The sequence below is a fragment of the Bombus vancouverensis genome, chromosome 15, assembly GCF_051014615.1.
Source record: "Bombus vancouverensis nearcticus chromosome 15, iyBomVanc1_principal, whole genome shotgun sequence".
In the NCBI taxonomy this organism is placed as follows: Eukaryota; Metazoa; Arthropoda; class Insecta; order Hymenoptera; family Apidae; genus Bombus; species Bombus vancouverensis.
In genome coordinates this window covers 9,803,735-9,816,504 of record NC_134925.1, presented here as the reverse complement: position 1 = coordinate 9,816,504, position 12,770 = coordinate 9,803,735, and the positions used below count along the sequence as shown (strand labels likewise).

The following is a 12,770-nucleotide window of genomic DNA, read 5'->3' as shown; positions in this document are numbered from 1 at the left end:
TCGACGGTCTCGCGACACTCTCTCGAAGCAGTGCGGTGTGTTCGACTCGTGTGTCGATCCCTTTTTGACAGTCATTTGCACCGATCTTACATCTATTTTACGACGTTTACGTTCTCCTCGTGATCGTCCTACGCCACCCGATATCCGTCTTCTTTCTCTTCAAGGGCAACAGCGAGGCTTTATTCAAAACTTTCCCTTCTTGACACATTGAAGAATGGCGGGTAACGGCGTTCCTGTCTTATTGGTCACTGCGAACGTCGGCAGTATCTTCGAGGAGGTGAGTTTCCCGGACTTTTTCGCATTCTCCTTTCTCGCGTTCCTCTCCGCCGTTACACCGACCCTGAACGATCGATCGATCGTGCCCCGCGATTTACCTTCAAACGCGGCACGGCCTGCTTGTCTCCTTCCTTCGTCGTCTTCTCTTTCTTTTTCCAGTCTTTTTTTTTTCGCCTGTTCAAAGCTAGCTGCTTCGCGCGTCTTTCGTACGACGCTACGATAATAGATGATAATACACTACTAATTCCTACCCGCTATTTACAACTACTCTTCCTTCATTCATCGCTTTTCTCCCTTGTTTTTCTCGCTCCGTAAAGCTTCACGATCTTGTCCGCAATCCCGCACGTATTAATTGCAATGCTAACGCGCGCAGAATCGCGTTGATATTATCAACGACTTTCCATAATAGTAGATTCTTGTTAGTCGCGTGAATTTAGATCGAACCGAATTACGCTTTTCCATTAAGCGATAATAAGAACGATGACATTAGCCCTAGATTGGTTTTTGTTTAAGATTTAAAGTTGATCTTTTGCGCGTATATATAAGCGATATATGAATGAAGATATGTTTTTAAATTTCTTTCGATCTTTTTTATCGATAAATGATAGGCATCCCTTTGTTCGATTGGAATTTTGATCAAGATTACGAAAGTGTGTCCTTTTTACAGCCTAGCATGATGTTGAAAATTTGGACGGAAGAATTTTTATCTGTAAGTATTACAGATAACATGCGTTGTCATTGCGTAAATATAACGGGTATTTACATTCACGGAGAATGCTTTTCAGACTATACTGAGGCTGGATCCAAAATTTATTGCACTGCACTGCCAAGAAGTAGGTGGAAAAAATTATGAGCACAGCACCAGGCAGGTGGAAGACTTTGTTAGGTAATTTGTTATCTCTTTTCGTATTTTTAGAGCTTTGTCTACTGCACAGTCAGCAATGATTACATATATTGTATTAAGGATGTTAAAGATATTCCAGAAAATCTTGTTAAAGTAAAGCTTCTTGAAAGGCTTCCATTGACTGATCTCTTTAATCAGATTAATGAGATAACAGTTGCTAGTCTATGCGATAATATTTGTTTAAATATTATTGCTTGGCTTATATATGAAATATTTATGGAGTATGATGTATGGAGTAAAATGCAGTGGGAGGTATGCCTTTTAAAAATTATACCAAGACTGATAGGTTTTCCTGATCACGATATTGAATGATTTAACGCATAAGTGGCAGAAAGGGATAAAAATAGATGATCACGCGTTACTCTATGGTTGAGTGAGCTACTTCAAAAGATGAATTTATCGAATGATATTCATAGGGGAGCAATGTAAAAAAAGTGTTTGAAAATATAACAGATCTTTAAGCTACTATGAAAAGTTCAGGATAGAGAGACCTCTGTGTTTCTTGTAAAGCTTAATTTAGTTTAATATAGCTATTTGTTGCAGGTTACTAATGTCATCGGAGGAATTAAGGCTGTTTGACAAAATTAGGGTATTCTTGGATGAAGATTATTCATCTGCTGAACATTTTACGGTAGGTAAAATACAAAAACTATGTATTTGTAAAATATATATTATCATATACGTTCTTAGTAGTAATTACACATAATTATGTTAATATTAAAATTTTTCAGGCCCTTGGAAATTTGTACTTTGTGCATGAATCTTTGAAAGAAGTTTTATTATGGGACTTCCAAGGTACAATGATTGATAGATTAATATTACAGTGCCTGAGCGAATTAATGTAACTCAAGTTATTATTATAATTTTAGAATGTACTTTTATACCAGTGGATGGAAAGGAGATTCATTCTGGTAATATAGAAGCAGTCACGACCAAAGAAAAAGCAAAGTTCCCTCAGGAATTCTTTCCAGAATGTAAATGGTCCAGAAAAGGATTTCTGAGAACGCGATGGAGTATTAGTGGAACAGTTTTTGATCTCATAAACATACATTTATTTCACGATGCCAGTAATTTCATTGCTATGGAAACAGTAAGTGATTTTACCTTGTATTATGAGATAACTCTATGATTTACCCATTCTGATAATATATTTTCAGTTTCCATCCGTATACAGTAAGACGCGTAGAAGAGCGCTCGAGCATACATTAGATAGGTTTCATAATGATAAATATTCAAATGTACCATACTTTTTATTTGGAGACTTTAATTTTAGAACGGACACAGCCGGTGTAATCAAAGTAAGTACGAGAAAATTCGACAATGATGTTACTCTTGCAGTAGTACAAAAGAATAAAAATAATCTGTACTCTTACTTTTACACAGAAACTTACGGAAGATACTCAAGAAAGAAGGTTATCAAACAAAGGAAGTATTTCGAAGCTGCAGTTTCATAATAAAGACGATGATCTCATATTAACATTAGGGAAAAAAGAATTTTCTTATTACGAGCATCAGAATGTTTTTGTGCAAAATAGTGGACAATGGGTAAGTAATTCGTTGTTCGAACTTTACGTTGTATAATGTTACTTATAATATTGCATTGACGATTAGGAAGACCATAATGAAATTACCAATATTTATGTAGCTACGTGAATATGACAGAGAGCTGGAAGACTTTGATGGAAGATTATTTGAATTTCCGATTAAATTTGTACCCAGTTACCCATTTGAGGAAGATATCAATGAAGGATCAAATTATATGCAAACAAGAGTACCGGCTTGGTGCGATCGTGTTCTGCTGAGTCCTACCGCTAAAATGCTAGTCCAAGATGTACGAAATATTATTTACATTTTTTCTAAACGCGTATCTTTCAGACAAATAGTCTTTTATGCAACGCGATTACTATCATTTTTCAGATATCATCGCCGGATGCCATGGAATATGGAATAATAGGGCCAACAACTTGTATGGGCGATCATAAGGTGAGAGAGTCTTTTTTTTTTCTAATGTAAGAAGAAAGGTACTAGTTTTTTAAATTACTATGCTGGGTGAATATATTTACACACTTCCTAGTTATTATTCTGATGATTCATTCTTTTAATTATGGTGCAGCCTGTTTTTCTGGAGTTTCGAATGAATCTCTAAGCACTAAGGTACCTATCTATCAACTGTCTGCCTGTTTTTATCTTGGTTTTTCCATATATCCTCTACTTCTACTGATATCTCACTCCTCTATTTATAATTACATAGAGGCTTGCCAGTGTAGTTCGTTTCAGTATAGTAACACTTTTGAAAATCACTTATTTAACGACTCCCGATTTCATAATTGTATATATAGTATTTTGAACACGTTGCCATCAGAAAGAGTTAAGTATATTTTGTGTGGTCATCACAGGTATGCGTTCTATCGCTATAATGCCCTGATACTATGAAATTTCGTTCGAAAGATCATGCATAAGATTGAAAAGAGTTTGATACCCATTTTTGTAGCCAACGTGAAATACTTTTCAGTGAACTTTACCAAACGTTTAGCACCATGTTTCTATAGTATCGTATCAAAAGTACTTTGTTATCATGTTGTTTCCCCGAATTACATTAATGTTAGTTAGACTTTTTATAGAGTCCTACCATACGAAGAATATCCCTCTCCATTTCTTCATAGAGATGCACGATATTACATAAGGATCGTCCATTTTTTCCCGTTTGCAGCCAGTCTACTTGAGGGCTAATCTCATCGTGGACGAAGGTATGATAAACTGCTGCAGCTTGTCGAGTGCACCTGAGTTTTGCTTTCGAGTGCCAAGCAATTATGTGGAATTGTTATCCATGTTGCCTGATTACAGTAGTTGCGCTAGTGGACAGGTTAATTACACGGACCGTTCGACTAATCTGTTGCACGCAGCACCCATTAAGCATGATCCTTATACCCCAGATAGCATGGACAGTCCAAGTCCAAATGCTATAATATCAGCCACGGGTGAACTCCCGGACGTAGACATAGATAACATGAACAACGTGTCCATGGCACAGTTTGTACAGACGTCGAACTTTGCCAGACGTTTAGACACAGCTGTGTCGCCTGCTCTCTTAAAATCCAAGTTAGAACTGATCGTTCGGAACAAAAAACAAGAGGCGATGGACGCGGATCAAGATACAGCTGATATCAAAAGAAGCCCTAGCGACTGCTGCTTACACTCGTGGCCCAATACCGAGGAGTGTAAAAACGTATGGTCTGTAAGGACGAACAGATGTAACAGCGACCTGTCCTGGCAGAGATCGCATCTCTTAACCGAAGCATGGGTTCAGAGCAAAGGACAACAAGGATATCATTCGTTTGGAGATTTTATCAAACGATCGTCCTTGGATTCAACTCCGCCGAACGGTGTTGAGGGTTTGCCTTCCGATTTGATTATACCAAGGATATCAATAATAAATGCTAGTAACTTCGAATCAAACGAGAGTTCCGTGTACTTACACGACGACAAGTATAGCGACTATTCGGATAAGAAACTAAGCACTTACTCGGACGACCGAACAAAGAGCTTGAGCGGCGAAGCGTTCAGTTCAGGAAAGTCGGATGAACTTTGCGATAAAACAGACGACGAGAGCAACAGACTGAGCTTAAATACGAAGAAAATAGGAATGAACGAGAGCGTTTATTTGCAAAACATAAGTGAGCTAATAACGAAACCAGACAAGAATTCTTGTGCAATGGTGGTTAGTACAAATCTCTTTAATACTGACGGTAAGATGAGTAAAATGAACGAGGAACGAATGCTTGAAAATAGAGAGAAATGCTTAAATCAAATTATAAATACATTAGAAAGCACAGAGGATAATAATAGTAAAAATCAACGTGCACTCGCGGATGATGCACTAGTTGATAAGACAAGTATTAAAAGTAGAAGTATAATTTCGGAGACGACTTTAGCAGATGAACGAACTTCTGAAGTATTACAAGTTATTGCAGAAACAGAACAAAGGACAGTTCGCCATAGGAGTGAAAGAGAAGACAGATTGCAGAATATGGAGGCAGAGAACATAAAATCAAAACAGAACAAGTGTAATGAGACAAATGTATGTACAAATGTAGAAGATTTTGATGCAAGTAGCAAGCAAACAGAAATATCAAGATGTTGTAGCAAGTGTGAAATGATAATTTCACAACAAATTACAAGAAGTGATTTTGTACAAAATCAAAGTAGCAATGATAATACAGAGGACATTAAACTCAAACTCAAAGCATGTAACTCTGATATAGAAAATTATAAGGACAATATCATTGGGAAGGAAAGTAAGTGTCAAAAGTGTTGCTGCGTTATATCGTGAAAACGCAAAATCTTCACACATGTTCCTTATTTAGCCTTCGTATATTGTAGTCATGATTCTCGGTTTCCTCGGAATAAGAAACTATCGTAAGAACGAAGTCGAAAAAATCGATTATTAAGATTTACTTTATAAGAGATAAGAAATAAGAAGGAAGGAAAAAGCTATATTCTTGAACACTTAAAATATGCTGCTGACGCTCTATCCGATAGCATCGATTTTCTATTGTACATGCATGTTGCAAGACGTTTTCATGTTCAAAGTGTCTTCTGCATGAGCATGATACTCTAATATCGTATCACGTCAACAACTATCTTTTTAGCGTATATTCAAACGATATAGTTACGTACTATAAATTTTCATATTCTAGATGCGCAGTTGAATAAGCAGTGTATCATTGTTACGTAGTGATATGTTACGTTATATGATGTAGAGTTTTAATGAGTCGGAATATCCAGATGACTGTGTCAACGTACGATCTGTTAAGCAGTGTTACCAGTATATGTAATAGATACGTAAAAATCCCTAACGATTACGTTGTCCCATTTCGTTATTAATTTATTAAATAAGTTTTCCAGTCAAGTATGTATCGGGCGTCACTCGAGAAAGTTATTATCTTGTAATTTTTCGTAATCTTTTGTTACAATGTTTTTTTGTTACAATGACTTAATTTTCGACCGTCTCGATTTTATCTCTTTGTTCACGTTTACGTTCTATTGCTATCGCAAGAATTCCATTCACAGCATTTTCAGCGTACAAGAACACGTGTGCTCCTATGTGCATCGTAACCCTTGCCAAATTTACTGTGTCCTATATGATAGAATATTAGAAACGTACGTGTAGACGCGACACGCACGTAGTCCATTGTTTGGACTCGACTGCCAAAGTTAGTTTTGTTTTAGTTAATAGAAAGGAAGATATTAACTTATACGGTAAAATTGTTAGTCATATGTCTTTACGTTGTACATAATCATTTAATGCTATCTTTCCTAATTTCCTATATACGTTTCGTTACAAGTTACAAGTAGTTTTCTTTGTGGCAATATCTACAAGTACAATTTTGTAAAAAAATTGACAATGAGGTTCTTAACGTTTCCATGAAAGGTTCAAGCCAATTCAAGTCGATACTGTTTAACCGTAAAATAATTTGCATACAAATAAAGGTATTTGTTCCGTGTCTTGCCGAAAAAGAAATTGTACATAATACGAGAAACAGTGTTGCAATACTAACGGCCGTTTACTGTTCAAAACGTTACGCTCATAGGTACTTAGTAAAAGATAATTTATAACATTTATTTTGCAAAACGAATTCCAGACCACATTTTGAATCTGATCGTAATAAATATCGCAGATTCGAGCAATCGATTTATCATGCATTTGTTTCCGGTCCCATTGTGCTTACGACTTATAAAACGTTTTATTAGTAATTATTATTTTCTCCTCGCTTGTAAATATAAATTTATTTTTAATACAACCAACAGTTGCTTTTTTTATTTATATCCTTTGATTTACGTGATTACGTGTTATTGTTATTTGCACGTTGCACCGTAATGCACCCTTAATACCTTATTTTATATGGTAGAGCAGATCGAAGTAAAATCAAGAAAAAACTTTTAAAATTTCTAATCTGAAACAGTAATTGCTTAACAATAGAAAGAACCGTGACAGAAATTAACCCGTTTGAATTATTATGACCTCCCGCCATTTGCTTTTCCCGGAGCCAACTTCACGAGGCTCCGTAAGTTTGAAATTTTATTTTTAAATAAACCGTTAAACTCAAACAAGAAGTTTTGAACTAATACCTGAACTTTTTTCCGCGAAAAAGATATATTATATGCAACTAATATTTTATAGCAATTAGAAACATGTACAAGAGATATACGTACACATGTACTACCTTCATCTGCTCTGCTAAGATTCCGAAACAGTTGGTCAATGATTGATTCTTGGCTGCAGACGTGATGAACGAGGCGTCCGAATCGGGTACGATGTCCAGCTTGAGCAGTCGTGAGATATTCAACAATAATAACGACACCCACAGCAACAACAATAACAACGGCGCGACTACCATCACGAGATATATTCACATTAAACACGCAGACTCGTCGGTTAAGATTTTTCGAGAAACGACCGTCTGATATTGAATTTATTATTCGTATACGGTTACCACTTACAGCTAACAATTTCACGTTATGTGAAATAACGTTTCACAAGCTTATGGTTTCGAGATATTTTAACGGTTTTACCGGCAAACTAATCTTTGCGCAAATCTCGCCGCGACGCTTTCGAAATGTCCCGATAATCGAATATGTTCGATTTTATTCGATTATCGACTTTTAGAGTGCTGGTCGCGTCCAATGATCGATTCAATCGATAATCGCAGATCGCCCGTGCACTCGCGTATGGATGAAGTTGCGCGAGTCGTTAAATTGAATCGAAGCAAAATACTGCAATTACGAACCGTTTTGCTGACGACGGACGTGCGACGATTGCCGCTAATACTGGAGCGTGCTCTCGGTGTGAACTGCTGTTTGCCCGCATACACGAAAAGCTTTGGGTATGTTCACACGAAACTCGATACGTTATTAGTAATTTCGAAGTTATTAATGTATTCACTGCAGATTTGATTCTCATTATATTACATATGTGTTTAATAGATACCAATTATTACGAAAAACTTTTTCATAATTTCGAGATTTTTAGTTCATGTGCCACATTCAAGTCGATACGATATATAATCCAAAAGTATGTGCCGACTCGAATGTGCATCGTGTGCAGTGAACGTGTTAAATTCGAAATACTTCCTGTTGAAACTATACAATAGAGACGTTAGAAGAAAAAAAAAAGACGAGATCTTTTTGAGAATTGTTAATATGACGAAATAGTTGATACAATGGCGTATATGACGATTATTGTATTTTATTCGTTAAGTGTCTTGGTGTTCCTACGCTACGTTCTTTCAGACAGTTCTTCCCAAGACTGCGAGTCTTGCAAATGATTTGTATAATTAGACGAGCAGAGATTCACGATAAAGAAAACGTTTCCATGAGAGATCGTTTGATGTGATATTACCGTGGTACCTCACTTTTGTTGGTTTCCATTGTTAGAGATCGCGAAAGCTGAAAGAAGAGTATTGCGCTACGATTGCTGCCAATATCAATTCGACTTCACTTTTTACAATGTGATTCAATTATAATTGATACGCGTTGTCTCGTTGAATTACGTTGCAAAGAGTTAATGAGAATCATTTGCGAAAGAATAATTACGTACAAAAATGAAAAATACCTATTCCCATTTGAAATTTTGTATGTAATAATTCCATTGCAATTCTATAATGTGCACAGCATTTTCTACTCATACATTGGCGTCGAGTTCCACTGAGAAAAATTCCTCGTGTCGAAACATGTATCGCCGTTTTTCTCTTCTCCTTTTTTTTTTTTTTTTATATTATTTTATCGCTACAGTGTTGAATAGCAGTAAGTGCATTATTTACGACGCTCAAACAAACTATTACTAATCTCTGATGGAATTTACTTGAAGCACTCGATTCACGATAGTATCTTAATCCGATCCAATTGGACTAAATTTGCGGGTACATTCCATTAGCGTAACCACTAGCTAGGGAACTCAAAGCTTCTGGGAAACTGTTGGCAGGTACTCGAACGTCGTTAATATAGGAAATATAAAGTTTAGACATGGTAGATCGTATGTATTTGCACGCAAAACATATCTATATTCCTCTATCGACATACGTACGATAAATGTACACTCGTTATAATCCCATTGCGGATGTTTGTCACTACTTAAAAATTCTTCAAATCCTTCCACTGCCCCCTGGTTACGTCATTGAATTCACATTTGTTGATGTTATATGGAAATATGTATAAGGATGTACCAACATCATAGTGTCCATAAAGTATAATGGATTATGTTTATTCGTTTCGTTTGCGACTTCCATTATACTCTAAATACGATAACGCGAAAGCGATGATTCGAATGACTTAAACGCGATGCTATATTGTTATACCATACTCCCTTGCGATGAAAACTCGCCAATATCACACTTCTCATTTCACACTATCAAAAACGATCATTGTCCATGTTTGTCCTCTCTGCAGAAAAGTGAAGAATATTTTAACATCTTTAACTTTGGCTCAATACATAGCAAATTTTTCAAGCGAAATATTCCTTATATTACACAATCTAAATTATGAAATTATAGAAGAACAATTTTCAATCGACAATAAGTCGAGATATAAATCATCTTTTATAATGTCGATTCCTCCATGTTGCGAGTGTTGTTTCTGACTACTAAAATGCATTATTATACACGTAGTATTATTGCAAAAGATCGATAAATTGAACAAGGATCGTTTTTGTCATGAGGCCCTTGATTATTGCCTTCGCCTTTGGTGCGAGCGAAGGTTAGTTATTTTATATGAAGGTTTACTATATCTCGAAGAAGTCGAGACGTTTACCTACGACTGCTTTTAAATCCGTTCCATCTTACATACAATTTCGCATGTATAGCGATAGTGATAAAAGTAAGCACGAACAGCCATCGCAAGAATCGTAGAAGCTAATTGGTACCTTGAATAAGTCCTCGCGCTCATTTAACGAAAAGCTATGACATGCACTCAATTACTGTTGTAACCTTCCAATTCCCATCGCTCAGGTTACGATGCAAAACATGCTAAATTTTACTAATTTTTATCTCGCTTGGTGGATGAAATAGCAGATTTCAAGAAGTTGCTATTTTTATTATAAGTTACTAATTTCTTACCATATTTCGTTATTAGATTATGAATGTTCATTCAAATTCATATTTTCATGAAAATAATCAAAAGGATGGAACGTAGATAGAAAATTGTTATAAATCAACACACTGAAATAGATGCTAAACTGCTCCCTAGAATTTTTACAGGTCATCTGAATATGTAAATTACTAATTTGCTTATATTATAGAATAAATAGAAGATGACACTTGTTGATGCTTATGGGAATTAGATGGTTATGCTACATTTTCTCCATTGTTGTGGCGATTGGTATTTGAAATGTCTGTTTTCGAAGTGTATGTCAATGATAATCGTAAGCCATTCCTTGAGAATTAGACGTAAGATAATTAATGGTAAAACGTACAATTCGTCGATTGGAAACTTAATGAGGTACCTGATCTGTTTTGACCAACGTATAAAGTACACTACAATTCTCGTATCTATTATGGAGGATTTCTGGGTATTTCCTAAGTTAATGAAATGCTCGATACGATCTTAATTAAACAATATTGTATTCTACCCTGTGCAATACCTGGAAATGCATAAAGCGTCGAATTGTACACTTTATCTGTAACGCAGTAATTTAACTCGATGTACGTATTAACATGTATGTAAGATTAAGGATTTGACGCTTTTACCAGACTGGTTTTAGGATCTTCCGCGCGGGCAAGTTTTTCGAGAAGATTTTTAAAAGAATTGTCACATACGTTTAATTACCTTGTCATCGATAAAAATCGATGATTTGTGCTTTTCTATATCTTCATAATTTACAAGCTAGTTGTTTACAAGCTAGTAAAAAAAAAGAAAGAGTTTGAGTAATCGAAATGGCAAAATTAATAAATAGATAAAAAGTTAAAGTCAACAAATGATAATTAAGATTAGATTGAAATGCAAAGTACGCTATCGAAATTCTTGCTTGCTCTGATGTTTTATGAGATGTTTTAAGAGAAACATTATTTCTTCCGTCTTTCGACGGCAAGTAAACGTTGTACTTTTATAAATATGAATGTACTTATATTTTGTACTGACAGTACCTTGCAAAAATATAATATGTTAAATAATGAGATTACATGTGCATGTATGATGTACGTTACGAATAAACGTTATATAATAGGAATACTTCTGACTTGAAAAGTGACCAAAATCTACTGACGAAATTAAATGATGGTTATGTTGTTTTGTTGAGTCAAATGTATATTATATTGTCACATTTACTTCATGTATTAGTATAGAAAAAGAAAAATAAAATTATCGTTCTACAATATGTGCGTACACACGTATTTTCCTTTTTAAAGTAATATGTTTGTCTTGCTAAGTACATTATAGTAATCGATCCAGCTGATTCAGATTCAGGATAGGATTTGTCAAAGCAAAAAATATATTCCAGAATTCATTCACATAAATTTATTTGTACTTCATTTCAACTCTGTAATGTATAATAATTATATATTTATTTAAATTAACGTAACAAAGCATTTAATTGTTCTTTTAAGGTTGGTACCTCAATTCATGTAACCTAAAAACGATGTTAATGTGCATGCATTGGCTATAGTTGGCACGCCGCTGATTTTAATATCATAGTGTGAAGGAAGGCAAAAGTCGGGAAGAAGTACATATCCATAATTGTGGGAGTAATTTATCATTAGTATTCTTTAAAAGAAAAACCAATCTAAAAATGAGTAAGGCGCATCCTCCAGAGCTTAAAAAGTAAGTGTAATATATAAATGTGTAATATATAAATCTCTAAGTAGTTATGTATAAAGGTTATAAAAATTTTAATTTTCCTTCTTAATTTTTAAGATCATTTGAATTTTAGTTCTTGTACATTGTAAATGCAACAAAGCGTGACAAAATTTTATTTTTATTTTTTAGGTACATGGATAAAAGATTATCGTGTGAGTATATAAGTATATCTTAAATATTATTGGTAATGCAGTTATGTTTACATGCAGTATTTTGTTATTGGAGTCATAATATCGTATATTATATTTATTCATGTTATTTCTTCAAAATGTATTCTTTTCATTAGTAAAACTCAATGGAGGAAGGCACGTTATTGGAATTTTACGTGGCTTTGATCCGTTTATGAACATGGTTATAGATGAAAGTGTCGAAGAATGCAAAGATGGTACAAAGAACAATATTGGAATGGTGGTAAGTTAGTGAATTCTTTTTGTGGTGACAAATGAATTTCTGTTGAATTAATGAATTCATCTTATCATTTTAGGTAATACGTGGAAATAGTGTAATAATGTTAGAGGCTTTAGACAGGATATGAATTGAAATATTAAAAATATAAAAATGTAATATGTATTCTTAAGGAAATAACTAAATAACTTTTTATATCATACACAATATTAATATCATATTTATTCAGCCTTTGAAATATAATTCTTGATCAGTATTTTCAGTTTGAAAAGACAATTATTTTGAATAAATAGTTTTCATATTAAATAGCGATTTATTCTTTTAAAACCTTTTATATAAA

At 34.6% G+C, this 12,770-nt stretch overlaps 2 protein-coding genes across 3 annotated transcripts; both read left to right on the top strand.

Moving 5' to 3' along the window:
• Positions 1 to 164: 164 nt before the first annotated feature.
• 5PtaseI (inositol polyphosphate-5-phosphatase A) lies at positions 165 to 6,981 on the top strand. The gene is made up of 11 exons (XM_076624949.1): positions 165 to 277; positions 944 to 985; positions 1,062 to 1,162; positions 1,724 to 1,811; positions 1,912 to 1,975; positions 2,050 to 2,270; positions 2,338 to 2,478; positions 2,564 to 2,725; positions 2,826 to 3,011; positions 3,098 to 3,163; positions 3,891 to 6,981. Exons 1-11 carry the CDS (start codon positions 215 to 217, stop codon positions 5,508 to 5,510), a joined length of 2,754 nt encoding a protein of 917 aa, XP_076481064.1. The 5' UTR covers positions 165 to 214; the 3' UTR covers positions 5,511 to 6,981.
• A 4,549-nt stretch (positions 6,982 to 11,530) lies between these two features.
• Positions 11,531 to 12,736, top strand: SNRPG (small nuclear ribonucleoprotein G). Of its 2 annotated transcripts, XM_076624957.1 has the most exons (5): positions 11,531 to 11,547; positions 11,776 to 11,989; positions 12,083 to 12,177; positions 12,312 to 12,436; positions 12,510 to 12,736. In XM_076624957.1, exons 3-5 carry the CDS (start codon positions 12,159 to 12,161, stop codon positions 12,558 to 12,560), a joined length of 195 nt encoding a protein of 64 aa, XP_076481072.1. In that variant the 5' UTR covers positions 11,531 to 11,547; positions 11,776 to 11,989; positions 12,083 to 12,158; the 3' UTR covers positions 12,561 to 12,736. The 2 variants fall into 2 exon arrangements, with proteins under 2 accessions (XP_076481072.1, XP_033205886.1); XM_033349995.2 differs by lacking the exon at positions 11,531 to 11,547 and having other exon boundaries at positions 12,155 to 12,177.
• The last annotated feature ends 34 nt before the right edge of the window (positions 12,737 to 12,770 follow it).

Bases quoted from the DNA above. Each gene is read 5' to 3' on its own strand.
- SNRPG (XM_033349995.2), top strand. From the start codon at position 11,958: ATGAGTAAGGCGCATCCTCCAGAGCTTAAAAA. The intron at 12,178-12,311 runs GTGAGTATATAA...TCTTTTCATTAG, and splicing joins CATGGATAAAAGATTATCGT to TAAAACTCAATGGAGGAAGG. The intron at 12,437-12,509 runs GTAAGTTAGTGA...TTATCATTTTAG, and splicing joins AGAACAATATTGGAATGGTG to GTAATACGTGGAAATAGTGT.
- 5PtaseI (XM_076624949.1), top strand. From the start codon at position 215: ATGGCGGGTAACGGCGTTCCTGTCTTATTGGTCACTGCGAACGTCGGC. The intron at 1,812-1,911 runs GTAGGTAAAATA...AAAATTTTTCAG, and splicing joins CATCTGCTGAACATTTTACG to GCCCTTGGAAATTTGTACTT. The intron at 1,976-2,049 runs GTACAATGATTG...TTATAATTTTAG, and splicing joins TTTATTATGGGACTTCCAAG to AATGTACTTTTATACCAGTG.